The sequence below is a fragment of the Rhyacophila brunnea genome, unplaced genomic scaffold (assembly GCF_057557595.1).
Source record: "Rhyacophila brunnea isolate RB1 unplaced genomic scaffold, BYU_Rbru_1.0 scaffold_1, whole genome shotgun sequence".
Lineage (NCBI taxonomy): Eukaryota > Metazoa > Arthropoda > Insecta > Trichoptera > Rhyacophilidae > Rhyacophila > Rhyacophila brunnea.
The window spans coordinates 30,465,312-30,485,232 of NW_028232751.1; the positions used below are offsets into that span (position 1 = coordinate 30,465,312).

General features: G+C 29.0%; 1 protein-coding gene across 1 annotated transcript in view; it reads left to right on the top strand.

Annotated features, from left to right (window-relative positions):
* The first annotated feature begins 1,529 nt into the window (after positions 1-1,529).
* The window catches only part of LOC147079671 (contactin-3-like), a 25,111-nt gene continuing 6,719 nt past the window's right edge, over positions 1,530-19,921 (top strand). Inside the window, exons 1-10 of the mRNA XM_085945448.1 lie at positions 1,530-1,676; positions 5,539-5,656; positions 6,397-6,608; positions 10,970-11,083; positions 11,739-11,945; positions 12,930-13,081; positions 15,702-15,846; positions 17,140-17,270; positions 18,507-18,666; positions 18,833-18,984. Coding sequence (XP_085801574.1) covers positions 1,541-1,676; positions 5,539-5,656; positions 6,397-6,608; positions 10,970-11,083; positions 11,739-11,945; positions 12,930-13,081; positions 15,702-15,846; positions 17,140-17,270; positions 18,507-18,666; positions 18,833-18,984 — 1,527 coding nt within the window. The 5' untranslated portion in view covers positions 1,530-1,540. The remainder of the gene's footprint in view (positions 1,677-5,538; positions 5,657-6,396; positions 6,609-10,969; positions 11,084-11,738; positions 11,946-12,929; positions 13,082-15,701; positions 15,847-17,139; positions 17,271-18,506; positions 18,667-18,832; positions 18,985-19,921) is intronic.

The window sequence follows — 19,921 nt, forward strand, 5'->3', positions numbered from 1 at the left end:
AATATAATAATAATATTATTATAGATCATTTGAAAACACCACAGTATATTATAGCTACCCACTGGAAAAAATCTTTTTTTTAAATATGCCGCCGACGGGACTTTAACCTGTAACCGCCAGATTCGAATCATCTGTATTCATTATTCCATATATCTACAGAATGTGACATTCTCAAAACTTGTGAATAAATTATTTATCGAATAAAAGAAAAAGTTTATTAAATTATTAGCAAGTGCATGTACGTTATAACTAAAAAATAAATCGGGTGATCCAAGCTTCGATGATTAGTAATTCGGGCAATTAATAATAAATAAATTTAAAAAACAAAAACCGATAGCCAACATTAACGCAATTTGATAAGCATTCCATTGGGTCTATTCTACACTTATCGTACACTAAATTGATAAATAATATCAAACTTAGGGTAGGTTTGTATCAAAATATTAGCACTTATTGTAACAATTACACGAAGCCGGTTTTTATTGTTGCAATAAGTGCGATATTTTAACAGCAGCAAGATAGGTGCTGTTAAAATATAGCACTTATTGCAACAATAAAAACCGGCTTCGTGTAATTGTTACAATAAGTGCTAATATTTTGATACAAACCTACCCTAAGTGTGATAATATTTTTCACTTTATCACTTTAGCGGTCGATAAGCATAGAATAGACCCACAAGTATGAAATAATGTTAGTTAAATTCGTCGTCATTGAATAGTATATTCGTAGCTTAATTGGTAATGTGCATTGGCGCGAATTCAGCGGTTACAGATTACATGTTCAAGTCGCGTCGGGTATTTAAAAAAAAAGATTTTTTCTTGTAGGTATATTATAATAATATCTGAGGTGGTTTCAAATTATGTGTATTCAATAAATACTATATTCGCATATTTTAGATTTATAATGACACAAGGTTGATATTATTTAAAGACATTTTTTCACTTGAATGGTGTTGATTGTTAATTATTTCTTGAAAATACTATGTAATAATAGTAAAATAATATACGATATGACTTATTTATTCTACATATTTTAAGAATGCACTGTATCGATTTTTATTATTATTATTTTTTAACTGATGCACCTACGTTTTTTTGTGAATTACGTTTTTAAACTGAATCCCTTCCTGATCTAGTATTCATAATGCAGGTGTAGTTTGCCAGACAATTTAATTCGATAGTGACTAGCACGAAATTGCGTTTGAAGATTAGTTAATAAAATAATTTACATACATACTTAATATTAATAATTTAATTTCTATATGTAATAAATTATATTACTTTTAAATTGTTTTATTAATTGATGCAATTAGTATTAAAGGTAACATATTATTATTTTATGAATACCACATTGTCTCGCGTTATAAACATACGAAGTACCTATTCCCGCCCAGTGTATACATAAATATCTTTCTTTTGTTTCAGATGATTGTCTGTGAATACAAACAATGATTGATAGACATAACAATACATTACATTAAAAACATGGTAATAAGACGGAAGAATACTTAAGTGAAATAGTCACTAACACTTACCCCACAATGAAAACTAGAAGAAAGCCTGAGGATAAATTGAATGGCACCACGACTAACCGTAGACAGAGGGGTGGGGGTCACAACTACCCCGTCGCTGCACTGACAATAGTATTACTGGTTAGATCGTCCGAGGCAGCTTTAGGTAAGTCATATTTTATTACTATTAATTTTTGTCTACACAACGCAGAGGTTATTTTAAACGACTTCACACACACACAACTCAACATCGTCCACTTTATCTTAATATATTATTTGCCATTCCAAAATAAAATACATTAGTAATTATAATTACACATACAGGGTTGTTTAATTATTTTTGATCGAATTAAATATTAATGGCTGAAACTAAATTGCGACGTAGCATGTTTCGCACATTTGGTTAAAGCTTTTGTTATTCTTGTCTGTAAAATTCTCGATAGGTACAACAAATAAGCTGATAAGCGCTAATAATATATTTTTTTACGAGAGGTTAAGAAATAGTACTCCAATAAACAATTTTTTTTATTGAATGAATAAGACACAAGATTTAAGAATGTAGCATTCTATAATATATTAAATATACCTACATACTTTGAAAACATCTCATGCATATACAATAATACACCAGTCGATAAGCATTACATGTAACAGATACTAGTTTAAATCCTCGTAATTTAATAAGATGCCCATAGCTTAATTGGAAAACCATACTGGCGCGAAACCATCAGAATATACAGGTTTAAGTTCTATCGGGTGTAAATTTTTTTTCTACAAAATGATTTTTTCTAGTCATGAGATGTTTTCAATCTATGTATAATAAAACATAATACTCCATTCAGTCCCATTCCACTTGCTAAACTTATTAGGTCCATACTTTGGGTTCAAACACATAGCATGCGAATTTTGCAACTTACATGCGTTACTGCTCGACGGTCATGGACGTTAATTGTATAGATATATCGTAGATTCGATAGATATACCTAATATAATTGATTATTTTACAACGTTTTTATTAGCTCGTGTTCTTGTTTGTCCGGTGGTTGTTTGCCCAGTACAAATTTTACAATCGATTTTTAACTAACTTCTCGACTAGCTAGACATTTGAAACTTTTAGAATATATCAGAACACGATGCCAATGCATTCTTTTAATACTTTTAGCCATCTTTAAGCAGAATTTAATTCATTTTCAGTTAATTCTGTTTTGTTTGGAAAGTTATTTCAGAAAAATCCGTTAAAAGTAAAAGACTATTATTGGTTGCTAAGGTGGTGGTTTTAGCAACTAAATTATTAATATATACGTGCGTTACCATGGAAATCAAAATGAAATGTCAAAATGACATTTTAGTATTCTATAGTGTTTGTTTGTTTTTTATTTACTTAATATCAAGTACAAGTTTGAGCATATTGAGCATAAAAATTCATCAGAAAAATTAAAAACGTTGTATATAAAAAGTTCTTTTTATCTTGTAATTATTTTATTGTAAAATAATAATGCTTCATTATCGAATGATTTAGTTTTCAATAAAACATAATAATAATATAGGCGGCTAGAGAGCCGATATTGACGCTATGACGCTATGGAATAAATCTGTACTCTCTGTGTACGAGATAGAAAAGAGAATTTCCTTGGGTTACTTAGCTCTGATTAAGTTGGTTACCCATGGAATTTTTATATGCGCATTGCCTAAGAAATTGGAAAAATGGTCCTCTTTTTGTGAAAAAGTATATTTAAAAAAAACTTGGAGTTCTTTTGCCTTTACTAACCAGAGCGTTCTGACTACTACTTCACCGTGAAGGCTAGTATGCCGATGCTGAATAATATTTTAAAGGGATACATAACTGAAAAGGTTAAATTTAATGTGGTTCCACCGCGCCGATGTTCATAATATTATTATGGTTAGATGCCGTAGTCGATTTTGTCACGTTTCATGAACTCTCGTCCGAATTTAGAATATTTTCTAGTGAAATCGTCGTTAAAGTCCAACCGCAAATATAAAGAAATTGACTTAGTTTGTTACGGTAACCATGGTGACAAATCTACAAAAATAAAATTGTGTGATAATGTTGCAATGCTGCAATACTTTACTGTTATTATACTTAGATTCGGGAACTTCAATAATAATTTTGTTTTAACCGGTCTGTCATATTAACCACAGATTGTTTCCATTTTTTCTATGCTAATAATGATGAAAAAAATCTAAAAAATATATTATTATGAAAAAAAAACTGTATACGCAATATTTTTGTATCGAATCTTCCATTTAGCATAAAATTATGGTACCTATTACTTGGGTACTATTCTACATTTTTCACGAAATCAAAATTATAGTACGTTTTTTATTATAAATTTTAATATGGGTTGTCAATACTAGCACATGGCATATTGTTAGCTATGACTAATAATAGCATTGCCCGCATGCAAGGTCGGGCAACTATTCGCCCGGACAATTACACGCAATTTCGACAATAGGAAGGCAACTAGATTTGTAATTATTAATCAATGCATATTAATTGTAAGATTATAGATGGTTTCAGGTATACCATATTTATTAATGATGTCTATGCACTTTTAATCATTATTGAAAATACACAATATTTTAGAATGAGATGATCTTTCAAATTCCTACTCACATAATGTTGCTAGGATTAATTATTCACACGAGACATAGATAAATTAATAACTTAACGGATGGGAGTACTCACAAAGACAGTGAAGGATATTGTGTTTTTTTGTTAAATTTAATTTGAGATTTTTCAAAAATATCTATAAAAATTTGATAGTCACCAAGGCCTAAAATACTATAATTGTGTATCGACCAATTTATTTAACTACACGTTGTATATCTAAATACGTCATTAAATTAATTTTCTATAGATAGCACTAATAGATTTAGTTTTCATTGATTTTTGAATGATGCAGCAACCATAAAATTAATATTTCAACATCAGTGTATCATAATATATGATTTTGCTGAAAATTAGTAGAGATTTTGTAACTAACATTATACCACTGACGTCAATACACATTCTGATTCAGCATTTATTATCAACATAATCATCTCTGAGCCCATGGGTCATGGACTCGAAGTCCGCGTCTGTTAAATTTATAAATTATTTTTTAAATGTGTTTAATCGACAAAGTGGACTTAATTAGTAGAGCAACCGGATAACAACTATTTCTCACAAAAAATACTACATATCATAATATTTATTAACCTGTGTGACACATGCTTTGCTTTACAATGGATATGGTGATTTAAATTTTTTACATAACAAAAAAATAAATATTGCTACGACTATGCAAAAAGTAACAATAAACAAATTATAAATATATTCATACATAATTTCAAAGTCTATTTTCAAAAACCGATGAGTCCGTAATTATTAAATATTAACTAAACGACGTTTATGTGTTTTAGTGTTATTTTTTTCATTGTAATCGTGCCCTTTAATGCAATAAATATAATCGAAATAATATTGGGTAGGTATATCAAAATATATTTTTGTATCACTCAAATTAATTGATTTCCTTAAATAATTAAGTTGCAAACACCATTTTTCGTATGTTTTCGGTAGATTTTGTTAGTTATAGATTATAACATATTGTGTGAAATAACACACAACAAGGGCTCGAAATGAACCGGAGCACCGTTCCAGTTTATGAAATCCCCAAAGTTATCGCTCCGTCTTGTGGAAAAAAATATTTTGATCATCTGCGCTAGATATGCCATAATATAACAAAAAATATTACACACTTATTTTTATGAAATATACATAAAATTAAATAACTATGTTAATATTTTCGAAAAATTATTGAGCGCTCTTGTTCGTAAAATTCTTTACTTCGAGCTCTGCATACAACATTTTATTTTTGTTTTTTCTTAGATGTTGCCCTTTTGATATTTATAACAATTAGAGGTCTCACATAGTCAATATTAGTCAATACTTACTAAAAAATATGCTTATTCTTTCATTAATATGATGTTATGTAACATATTCTATAATAATATATTTATATTAACAGGAGATATAAACAGAGTAAAGGCTGTTGAGGGTAGTATGGCAGTACTTACCTGTGGAAAACCTGGTGATGACGCAGTACTTCTGGTTGTCTGGTACAAAGGCGACAATCCAATTTATAGGTAATTAAAAAAATGCTAAACTAATGAGAAACTTATAAACACAGATAAATACAATTCATTGAATTTTTAAATCTGTACTTAATTCATCTCACAAATATATTATGCAATTGTTATTATATTAGTTTTTTGCGTATGTATCTATGTAAATTTTACGTAATATTATGAGGTTGTAAAATTTAAATTTTATTTATATATAAACCAAAACAATTACTCTTCTTAAAATTGTTGGTTAGATTATATAGACAGACATAGATACAAAATGCAAACATTATGATGTAATTTTTTAAAGAGGATGGATATTCACAAAAGTGTATATATTTTTAGTTGGATTGTCAGTGTAATCACAATTCGTAGGAAGTTTCACACCAAGTGTTCATTTCAGGAATGATTCTGACATGGAAATTTTACGTGGTAACATGCGGAAGTACCGCACATGAACAATTCTGAATCGACTAGTTTTATATGGATAATGGGCAGTGGAGCAGTTGGGAATATAAACTAAGCAGCTCGCGTAACCCTTACCCGTATACAACTTGCCCTACCGAATGTGTACACGTGCAACATATCCGCATGTCACCGCGAAAAATTCAAATTTTCACACCGTCCTTGAAATAAACACCTCACCTGTGACTTGTATAAGTGCGACCTAAGACTACTGATATATAATATGAATAGAAAAATAGTTTTTATCTCTCTTAGATTGTGTATTTTATAATATTTCTTTATTGTGTATTTTGTAGTTACGACAGTCGTGATATGACGAAAGCGGCATCACAGTGGATTGACCGGGAGTTTCTAGGCGACAGAGCTTATCGGGATCCCAATGGTCCATCAGATCCTGCAGCCCTAGTCTTAGACCCAGTCCAGTTGCGTGATGCCGGAGAGTTTCGCTGTCGAGTAGACTATAGAGCAGCTCCAACGAAGAATTCCAGGATCATCCTCAGCGTTATTGGTAATTATAATATTATAATTTGTAATTACTATGTAGGAACTTAATATAAAATAACATTTTTCTTATAACGCCCCCATATACAGCCCTTATATAAACTGAAAAATCCGCTATTAGACTTTTAATACGATCCCATTAGTATTTAGATATTGTTTTATTTTTATGTCATTAACCTGGGTAGTATTTACGTCTGAGAAAAAAACTCGTCATTGATGTATTTCTTAATAACATAAGTGTGCATTATTAAATGATTTGGGAATGTCTATAAACATTTAGTTAGACACAGATCATCAACTACAGTGCGTTGAATTTAATAACTGAAATGATATTAATGGTGATTATTTTTTTCTTGAATTTGCCGAACTTCAAATAACTATGCTCCTCTGTTAGTAGGTCACAGCGTATCACTGTTTGTAATAATTCAGTGTCGGAAAAATAAACACATAATTTTCAATTTACTATAATATTATGTTTGCAGAAAAAAAGTGTTAGTATAATAATTAATAAGTAATATGTAACGAAACTACTGTGTGCAGAATAAAAATGCTACTAAATTGTTTGATTTGTATTTAAAATGATTGGAAAATACGTATGTATCAAATAGCTTTTAAATATAAACTGTGTGGAATTGCATGCTCTGTGATTCACCAGTAGATGGATGTCCTTTGTGATGAAATGAAACAAAACACACCATCGTAGTGACCAACGTACTATGTTTAATCGTTTTGTTCATTATTTTTTTAATTGATTTTGTGATATTAGACTATCATTAGCCTGAACATGCATGCATTATTCCCATAGTCACGCTTCAATAAACTTATGTAACAATACATAGTTGTATATTACAATGTATGAACATAATATATAATTCATGAATATTATTAGCTTTAGCAAAATTTTATAATAATATTAGGTCAATATTTGACTGATTTATAATTCACGTTTTTAATTTTAACCCAATAAACCCACCAAAATTTCGTAATAATCGTAATAAAGACAGTTTAATAAAATAATTAATCACCATTATTATTGACAGAAAATTTGTAGAACTTTTTACTCATACTGAAAAGCTCATTATCTCAGTTTCATGTAAAATCACCTAATGGAACTTTTTTGTTATGAGATTACGGTATATACAAATAAGCCTCTGTTAAATTCTGCTGTCAAAGTATCGACATAGCACTCAGGCGGTTACGAACAAACTTTTGAATAAATATCACCTTGTCTGATAATTCGTACGAAAATAAGCAAGAAAATTCAGACAGATTCACAAATAATAGAAAAGCGTCTAAACCGAATAATATCTTTATCATGAAGCTTTTTTCCAATGCCATTATTGGTTTTAATTTAATGAGGATAATAGACAAGTAATACTAACTACCAGGGCTCGAAATGGACCGGAGAGTACCTTAGCGCCGTTCGAACTTGTGAAATCTCTAAAATTATCTCTACGTCTCGTGGACATAATTAATTTGACCGTCTGAGAGATATGCATATAATAAAAAATTTACTTATTTTTTTAAAAAAAAAAACATACAATTAGATAACTATCTATGTTAAAATATTCCATTTGGAGTACTACTTAAAAAGATTTAGCGTTTTTAAATTCCCGCAAAAATAAATGCCTGATATTACGGTTGACGTTGACGTTTATATTTTGTCAAGTATTAAAATAATCTGTAATCGATTTTACGGTGATTATCCGTTATTTATTTAAGAAGACATTCCTTTATTTAGAGCAAAATGATTGTTATTTTTTTTTCTGAATAACCAAAGTTTTTTCTATATTTTCTCTAAGTTGTTGTTTTTATTCACGAATATACCCATTTTTCGCAAAGCACATAATATTATGAAAACTAACTCCGAAATCTAATGATTCGAATATTTTATACCAATATTTTAGGATCAAGAATTCGAGTCAAATTTTATTATTGCAACACCAATCCCACACTAAATGAAAGTGACCGTTTTTGTATAAATACAAGTCCGTGGGTTTGACCCCACTGTTGGCCAAAAAATACACGTTGCTTTTTCAATATGTATTTAATCCAGTGCAACGACATTATATATTCAGCGAATGGTTTACAACTATTCCTTTTAAAAATACATCTAATATAGTCACTTATTTCAGTTTTTGGAGACTGCTCACAGAATGGTGATTTACTTTCTGTAGTTACTATTATTAGTATTATACATGTATCTACATTAACATTAAGTATTAAGGGGGGACATGCTCGTCGAAGGTCAAAATTGAGTTTTTATTGTATTTTCAAACCATGATCATGGACACTCCTTAAACGTTGTAGATGATCTATTTATATAATTTTGAAGCCTTATTATCCTTTATAGTTATTTGAAACATTTGATGACTGCATGAAGTATTTTTGGTACATAAAATAGTATTCTTTTAAACCTCTCGCTCTAATGTTTTAGAATATAGTCATATTTCGGTACATAACTGTGCAGTGGTGTTAAGATTTTTTACATTTATTAATTTTTAAACGCATTTATAAAACCATTAGCATAATTTATTACGAGATAATTTTTGTAAAATATTCACGATAAACAATTATATTGATAATCTCTGTGATCCCAAATTTGACAAGAATTAGGCATTTTATTATTCAAAAAATCGGCAAGATTAACACATTTGAAGATAATTCTAAAGATATTTATTATAAGCTATGTCTTTGACCATTCAAGTGTGATAAACATCTTATGAATAATGATTGCTTTATAATAATTATTGACCTAAGAATAAGGTAGTGTTTTTTTGAAATACGCCATTTCTTTTGTCATTCCCCAGTGGTTAAGCTACAACATGCGGCCGTAGCCATAAATTGACAAACTATAATTGAAATAGGGAGTAAAATGATATTGACGCGCGTGTTTGAACATGTACCGTTTAAAAAAAAATAAAAAAAAATTCCGTTAGGTACATGTTCAAACACGCGCGTTAACATAATTTTACTCCCTACTTTAATTATAGTTTGTCATTTTATGGCTACGGCCGTATGTTGTAGCTTAACCACTAGGGAATGACAAAAGAAATGGCGTATTTCAAAAAAACACTACCTTATTCTTAGGTCAATAATTATTATAAAGCAATCATTATTCATAAGATTTTTATCACACTTGAATGGTCAAAGACATAGCTTATAATAAATATCTTTAGAATCATCTTCAAATGTGTTAATCTTGCCGATTTTTTGAATAATAAAATGCCTAATTCTTGTCAAATTTGGGATCACAGAGATTATCAAAATAATTTTGTATCGTGAATATTTTACAAAAATTGTCTCGTAATAAATTATACTAATGGTTTTATAAATGCGTTTAAAAATTAATAAATGTAAAAAATCTTAACACCACTGCACAGTTATGTACCGAAATATGACTATATTCTAAAACATTAGAGCGAGAGGTTTAAAAGAATACTATTTTATGTAACAAAAATACTTCATGCAGTCATCAAATGTTTAAAATAACTATAAAGGATAATAAGGCTTCAAAATTATATAAATAGATTATCTACAACGTTTAAGGAGTGTCCAGGATCATGGTTTGAAAATACAATAAAAACTCAATTTTGACCTTCGACGAGCATGTCCCCCCTTAAGTAGACTACCTTAATTGATTAATCAAAAAAAAATATTATTGACCAAATAATAATGAAGAAAAAAGATTTTCCGAGTAAATCTCAACGAAAAGCGTTATGTTTACTGGTCACTCCCAGCGAGGAAATACCTCACTAAAATTTTATACCGCAAAGTTTAAGACGATGATATTATCTGAGCAAAGCTTAAATACCTCGTTTAACGTCTTATGCACGACGAGTATGCGGTGTGGCCGAATATTAACCCTTATACTTATACGCCTGCTTTATGTTAACACGTTGCTTGTAAAAAGTTTTTTATTATTACATTTTACCATAATAATATCATTCACACGGAGCAGAAGTGTTACACTCCACAGTAAATAATATCGAGTGTATTTTAAGATTTTATATTCTTTATCGCAAACGTAACATCCAGGTGCTGTATTTCGAGGGTTTACGGCGTTATTTTACATGAATCGATTGTTACTCATTTACAAAAATGGTAATACATATTTTAATGATTAAACTATCAATTTGTCATTGATGGAAACATATTGTATTAATTAAAATAACACAAATACTTTTAGGTGTAACTTTATATTTTAACATGGATTAAAATTAGTTTTGACTGATTGAATAATACGGGACAAAAAAGGTTGAGAAACACTTTGGTGGGGGAAAAATCATTAATTCAAACAAAATAATATAATATTCAGATTGTTAACGTGAATAATACTAAATATATTATTAATAATTTTTGTTTTAGTGCCCCCTCAAAAGCCAATAATATTCGACGAACACGGTCGAGAAGTTCAGTTTGATCGTACTGGACCTCATTCAGAAGACACTGACTTGAGACTGACATGTATGGTCTCTGGAGGTATGATCGTGAATAAGTTAACATTTATATGAGATATTTTATCATGCAAATAACTTGAGTTTGACGTTTAAATATTAAACTTTAACATTTATGTATCATATTTGACTATTTAGATAACTAAATATAATATCATATAGACAATATATTAGCTCACTTTCAGTTTTATTAAGAGCGTACTTCAGTGAAACGGCAAATAATTTTCAACAGTAGGTTCGACGAAATTTCTCTCTAGTCGCTAATCGGAGACCGACCGTGGAGGTGTCCGCACGTCGATTTGTTTTGTCATGTCGTCGGATGAAAATATTCTTAAATCGTGTAAAGATGACTAAAAAAACTTTACGTATGTACTTAAAAAAGAAAACATGTCAATGAATATACTATTATTATTATTAGTAATATAACAATAAATATAATATTAAATAGACACATGTTGGATTTTTATGACAAATTATATTTCGTTCGGCACGCGTCATTTACACAATCCGCGCATCGCCTAGCCACGATCTTTTTAGACCATGCATCAACTGAAGTACAGCCTCAAACAGGATATAATAATATATTTTACAATAGTAAATAAAATAGTTAATAGTAATATGACTATTCCTTTATATTAAAAAAAAATTATCATATTACATATTGCATGTAATATTTTTAGGTATTCCTCCACCTACAGTGCAATGGTGGAGAGGCGATGTTCTAGTCGATTCGACTGATACCTCTAGGGCTTTTCCCAGAGTAAAGGCTAATCTGCTTGTCATCAGAAGCCTTCAGAGGAAGGATCGTGGAGCAACCTTTAGCTGTAAAGCATCAAATACCAATCTGGCACCCCCAGTCACAAGCAGTGTAACCGTTGACATGTACCGTAAGTTACTTGGTGTTTCGATTAATACGTTATGATTTATGTAGTTAAGCAATTGATTGGTCATATCTACTTACTCATGTAAACATTGTGAGTATTTTCTTATTCTTTCAAATATTTGATTTTCTGTCCTCGTACTGCATATTGCAATTCAAAATTATATAACCTACATTAAAGACTGTACATACGCGAGTTGACGACGTCACTAAAACTCTTACTCGACTCAAGTGTACAATAATAAATAATTTGGTTTCTATCAAATATTAATAAGTATGAAGATGTGGAACGATCCAAATGAATCCGAATCGGTGAAACCGTACATGTTCTTTAATTTATGTGAAATGCATTCTCTAACACCGTGTTTATATTACAATTTTCTTTCAAGAATTATCGTAAATAATTACGCAATATTCTTCATTGGTGTAAAAACGGCTTTGGATTTTTTTAAATAATTTAAAAGCTAGGGACAATACAGCACCAATCCGCATACCATATTATAAAATTTAATATTTTTTTTAAACGAGACATAGTAGGTTTACATCTGGATACCATAATATTTTATAACAAAATTTTGTTATATTGTATGTGTACTAATATGGCAATATATATTATGTTAACAATAATAATAGGTAAATATTTAAATAAATAAAATTTGAAGTAACAATTAATTTCTTATACCTATATTATTTTTATATATGGCGTAAATAAGTAAAAATAAATTATGCTTTACTTAGGATTGACAGTAGGTATTTATATTTCATGTGAAATAAAATTAATTAGGCCATACCACGTATGACCTGAACATGAACGACATAATGCATATTTTTATTAAGCAGATTTTTTGATTAAAATCAAACGTCTACCATTCCCATGCCGATTCTACTAAATAAGTATTTTTTGTTTGTTAAAATAATCATGCATGATAATATAAGCATAAATAAAATATAATAAAGTATTTATAAACTAACAAAATATATATTTTTGTAGTTCGTCCAACCGCCCTTAATATCCTATCAGAGGCATTACCACTATCAGCAGGAAAGAAACAAGAGATAATTTGTGAAGCTCTTGGTTCTCATCCACCACCAGCTATTTCGTGGTGGCTTGGTGATACACCACTTACAGACTTTATCCAAAAGGTATGTTATTTTTTTATTTACCTACTCTTATTTTTTTTAAGTCACATACATAGTCTCGAGAACTAATATATCACATAATTTAATTTTGTAATCCCACTTTTGTAATTCACCACTGCTCTACTTAATTATTACATCATGTCATAATATATTGAATACCTATTCATATTACAGAATAATTAAAAAATAGCTAAATAAATAGAAACACTATGGCAAAAATACTATAATAAAAAGAACCAAGAATCTATTAAACAATTTTTTGTTATAATTTTTTCATGATATGCATTCCAATTATTGAATATGTAATCAACTACATACACCTGTCTCTTTTCATAATTATATTTTTTTCTTGACTTACTCTTTTTGATAAAATAAAGATTATTTAAAGATTTCCATACCACACAATATAATATGATGTCGGATCCTATTAAGCTCAAATATTGTTTTCTATAATATTTTGAATATATTTTTCAATAAAATGATCCACCTCACTTAATATTATAGACCTGATGTTTTCTATAATTTCAAGGGCACTAAATCAAAGAGCATAGGATAAATGTTTCATTAAAATCAGTTTTATGTGGTTCGTCTATTTAGAATGTCATATTAGAATAATCTCCCAATTTTATTTTATCAAACGTTATACCATAATAAACTTACAGCGAATTCTTGATGTAGAGTATTTATATAGTAAAATCTATTAAATAAAAACAATAGAATAATTAATTCATTCTCATCTCGTTTAATTTCAACTGTGTTACATCGCATTGGTAGGTCCATAACCCATAACATCCGATGATTAAAAATATTTCCTTTGATATACTGTATATGTATATATTGTATTATATCACCATGCTTCTTCATTATTAATTCAATGATCAAAATTATACTGAGATTTTCGATAATAATATTTCTAGTATCTTCTTCGCGTGTCTTCACACACATCCTAATGTAAAAACGAATAAAATAATGTGATCTTCCTTGATAATTGCGGTATCATTGTATGTATTTATTTTTAAAGTTTTAATCTCATTTTCAAATGGAAAAAAATCGATTTACCTACTTATCAGACAATAAAATGAAGAAAAAAATTAATATCTCAACAAAAAAATATATTGAATATTTTTTTTATGAAATTTATCATAAACTGCTTTAAATAATTAAAAAATAGTTTTACCAAAATGAAATTGATAAAATTGGCTTTGAAAGTATAATCTAGTTAAAAGGTTTAGCTCAAAGTTTAAAAAAGGTATTTAAGAAAAAAAGTTGCCTTAATATGTTGCTTAGCCTTAGAATCCCAAATTAATAAACTTTACACCATTGTCAATCTTCTTAATATTATTGGCTAAGTCAGATTATTAAGTTAATTAGTCTTTTTAAAGCAGAGTAAATTACATAAAAAGACCAAGTTTTTAAGGAATGACACAAAGTTTGTATAGGACAAACTTATCTCACCAATTATTTTTATCCAACTTGACTTGGACCCTAAAATATGCAAAAAAATTCGTTTGATATATTCTAGGTCCTAGTGTGATTATAATACATAATAAACAACCTCATATGTCATACTAGTCGACACTGTTTCTATAACCAAACAAAAATTTCTCCTATAAAACTTTTAAGTGTTCTAATTTTTAAATCTACCATAATCTATATTCATATATCTGGTGAGTATCATTCGGCATAGTATCCATAAGCAACGGATTGTCATATTAATTCAATGAAATAATGTAGCCACTGTCTAAATGCCGTAAATTAATAGGTGAGGTATTCTACATATTGTGGAATAACGAAGTTTTCATTAAAAACCTTAGAAAAATAAGTGTTGTAATTATTTACTTCAATTTAATAATTATATAATCATACATATTATTATATTTTAAAGTTTTTAACTCAATTTAGCATGAAATACTATTTATTATGTATAAGTTTATGTACCGATATGTCATGTCTTTCTCGATTATGTGCATAATATTGATTTTTAACGCATTCTGAGACAGTCATATTATTATCTTTAAATTTGATGAGCCATAATTAGTCACTATATAGAGTTAGTTTATTATAAATTATCTTGTTTTAATAAATAAGATAATATATATGAATATAATAAATAATATAAACAACTATAATATACAACCTTCGCCGTCGAGTGAAGGACGTTGTTGTGTCATCTAGAAATATTGCTTTGCGGATACGTTCGCGAAGTTTAATTAAAATGTTCAGCATTTCAGATAAATCTAATACAAACGGTATTCTTAATCACAATTTGGTATCACGAAATTATTTGGCAGCTTCTTTTGCGGTACATAGATGATGGTATCTTAGATCTACCGTTATCCGACAGACATATCGATTGGCTTGTTTTCATTTAGTTTTAAATTAAAAACCGTGTTGTAAATGGTTCTAGTTATTCATAAAGGAAATTTTATTTATTTTTATCACGTATTGTACAATACACTATCATATGATTTTTATATATCGGTTTAAGTCATCGTTATCTAAAGTTTTACTATTCTCAATCTCGATTTATTTACAAATAAGGTACTCGTAAACTACGAAAAAAATCGGTTGGTCAGGTTATAAGCTTTGTTATATAGTTGTCAACTTAAATCATTGTTTTTAGAATTCGGAGGATGGCAATATAACTATTTCAACTCTTCAATTATCACCTAAACGAGAAGATAATGGCAAAATGCTGTCATGTCGAGCAAAAAATATGCATGTAGAAGATGAGCACATGGAAACGGCTCTACAGATAGATGTTTACTGTAAGAATTTAAATTTATTATAGTTATTATTTATATTGTGAAATTCTTTAAATTAAAATGGTGCAAGTTCACATAATACAAATTTAAGCCACTTATGTCAGTAGCAAATTTGTAATATAAGTATAAGTATACTTAACTAAGTACCATAAATACATTCTAAATAATTTGATTATATCACTTGACTTGTCCCATTTTAAAATCATATTTTCTTTATCGTGCTATTGGTGATTGTAGTAAGAAAAATAAAAAGTACCTACATATTTTATTACACCCAATATACTAAATTGGACATCTGTTTAGTCTGATGGTGAAAACGGAATTTAAAATATGTTAATTACTTACTGAATTCACTATCATGCTCCTGTCACATAACATAATATACCAAGAGCACTACTATATTCTAAGTTCAATGTGAAAGCACAAGTTTATTTCCATATTAACTATGGTCACTATTGTAGTACCATTAAAGGCTATGTAGGAGTCACATCATCTAAATTATCGTCATATTATAATCACCAGTACGCGCAGGAATTTTGTATTTATCTGCTATTTTTATCTACACATATTCTGGAAAATTTAACTGGTCCGCTGGTCGACTATGTTAGCCAAATTTGCGCGAATTTTTATTGTATATAATTAGAGTCAGATAAATATACACGATTATTATTGAGCAGTTGAAATTCACAAATTTTACAACTCCATCAAACCACGACGAATACGAGAAAAATACTTTTGTAAATGAGCTGTGTTTAAAAGCAAAACATGATTTTAACATGCGATTACTCCGTACGTAAGCACTTAAAGCATTTACGAAAAAAAGAAATTTCTTAATATGATTGCGTATAAAGAAAATAATAGTAATGTTAAAAAAACGCTAAATTTTTTTTTCGAAACTCAACCGCTCATGCCTCACTGGATTGGTTGAATTTTATTGGTGCTTAAATACTGGATTGCGTAGTTATTTTTTCCAGAATAATGTTATTATATATTTTATTATAAAAACTGATATAGGTACATTGTATCAACCTCAGCGCGCTGTTATAATAATAAATTATACTTATGAAGCGATTTTTATGTATATTATATTCTATTTTTGAACTGCATAATAATAAGTACGCTTTATTGCGCGTGGTTTTAAATTATATTATGTCTGTTATAATAACTAATCTAATATTTATTCACAGGTTAATGTTGTTGTAATGTTTTTTTCGTTCGAGCTAAGATTGATTAGCTAGTTAAGCGGATTTGGTTATCACCTGTCTAAATGACTGTGTAATTTTAAAATGTTCGTAGACGCCCCCCAACTAAAACTCCACCTTGGCACGAACCTCAACCCTGACGATATAGAAGAAGGTGACGATGTTTATTTCGAGTGCAAAGTCAATGCCAACCCTTCGGCGTATAAAGTACTGTGGAAGCACAATGTAAGTGAAATTTCAAAAATACAATAAATATTATTAAGGTGTCGTTGTTTGATTATGAGCTGCAACTGGTTATGTCAAATGACGTATGCACATATGTATTTCTTTATTAAACCAGTATCAATACTTTCTTTAAATACAATACCGATACCAAATACTTTTTGGTTTAATGTGACGTCTCTTATTGCAAAAATGTAATCTGTATTCTGTATCGATTCTGGTAATTTAAATTTCTACAATAATTAAATATACTTAACTTAATATCACACTATGCAGTCTTAGTTTACAACCGCCACGTATTACATAATATGTACTTATGCTAGCTATCGTAGACGTCTGTCAAACTCGGTCATTTTTGGTGGGTCACCGCGAAATGATTTTCTTTATTATTACAATTTTCGATTGCAAAAAAGTGACATAAAAATTAATGATTATGAAACCTAAAAAAGGGTGCACCCGTGATGAATGAGTAGTAAAGCGTTCACTTAACATGATGTGGGTTTTGATATCGAAACCTGGATATGGCAAATTCACGTGTTACTTTTAAACGTGTATTTGGATCCAGAGGTACCATTCATTTCTGGTTAAAAAAATCTCTTTTCATAAGACAGCTCGACTTCAAAATTTCAAAACGTAGTAAGAGACAATTTTTTGAAATTATGTTTTTTGGCAATTCTGTTATTACTAAACTTTATTGCATACACCACTGTCGAAATATTATTTGAAATCGGTGTCTATGTGGGTGAAAATAATTCTTCTAAGCCTAGCAAGTGAGAATACTTTCCTTATTAAAGCAGCTTATAAATCAGTAAGTGCCATAAAATATGAAAAAATATTCAAAATCATAATTTAACATGTATAGAAAATAAATCCGCATATCTACTAGTATTCTGACTTCAAATTTTTTAATTATTTTGGTGAAGACATGCTTGAATATGTTTTTTCATTTTCCTGAACATTTTGTGTTGAAACACTTAATAGGTTTGCAGAAATTGGACAGCCAAGCTAAGATCCACACCGGGTTGTAGAGCCAGTTTAAAATAATATTAAGTACTTCATTTTTATATAAATTCTTGAATTAAAAATTTACTCACACGCTAATCGAATATATCATTGTTCATTCTGCTTATTACGGTATTTGATTTTTATAGAACTGATACATAATTCGTAATATGTAGGTACGATAGGTTTGATTATAATGTTTGCTATAATAATATACTTACACGTTTTTTTTTTCAGAATCTAATATTGCAACATAACCAAAAGGCCGGTATTATAACCAGCTCGAGCCACATGGCGTTACAAAACGTTGCAAGAAACCAAGCCGGGAACTATTCCTGTATCGCGTCAAACGTGGAAGGCGATGGTTATAGTAACAATGTTGCTTTAAAAGTAATGTGTAAGTATTTGTATATTAATATATTATATTACATACATAATATATATTTATGTAAAACATTATTGTACACATTCATATTACCATGTTACATTTGACAGAATGCAATAGTGGCACAACTCGGAAAATAAACTAGAAATAATTATTATATTTTTTCTCTTATTTTTAGATAAACCACTTTGTCAAACTGAACAAAAAAGGCTGTATGGGTTGGCGCGGGGTGAAAAGGCTCAAGTGTCTTGCTCCGTGGAATCATATCCAGCGCCAAAAAGCTTTCGCTGGGCTTTCAACAACACAGCTGAAACGAGAGAACTTCAAGAAGTAAGTAAAAAATCATAGTTAAATGTTAAATAAAATTCTATATGTAAGGTTAACTAAGGAATGTGAACATCAAACTTGAAACAAAAATAAATCTTGACTGCACATCACAAATAATCTAATCAAAAATATTTTGAGTGGGTTCAAAAGACGATATAGACATTATAGTGAAAATGAGTTAGTAGAATTATGGGATTAGATTAATTATAATTCATCTTCGGTATTCCAAAAGTGTGTTAGAAAGTCAAAGACAAAGTTATTATTATCTTTTTTAATGTTAGTTAGTTAAATATTGAGTATAATTATAACAAAACTAATAAAAACCTTTTTTTTCAAAATTATTCTTGTCTAAAGAAAACTACATATTTGTCATTAAGGCCGAAAATTTTTTCGTTTTTTTCGATTAGGTACATGTACAAAGACGCGCGTCAACATGATCTTTTTCCCTACTTAAGTTATCGTTTGTCAACTTATGGCTACGGTCGTATATTTTTTCTTAACCACTGAGAAATCCCAATAGATGTGACGTATTACAAAAAAATACTACCTTATTCTTACGTCAATAATTATTATAAAACAATCATTATTCTTAGGATGTTTTATCACGTATAAATGGTCAAATACATAGCTTATAATCAGTATCTTTAGAATTATCTTCAAATGTGGTAATCTTGCCCATTTTTGAATAATAAAATGCCTAATTCTTGTCAAATTTTGGGATCACAGAGATTATCAATATAATTTTTTATCGTAAATATTTCACTATAATAATGTCAACATAAATTTTACTAATGGTTTTGTGAATCTGTTTAAAAATTAATAAATCTAAAAAATCTTAACACCACTGCACATGGATGTACTGAAATATGACTATATCCTAAAACATTAATTAGATCGAGAGGTTTAAAAGAATAGTATTTTATGTAATAAAAATACTTTA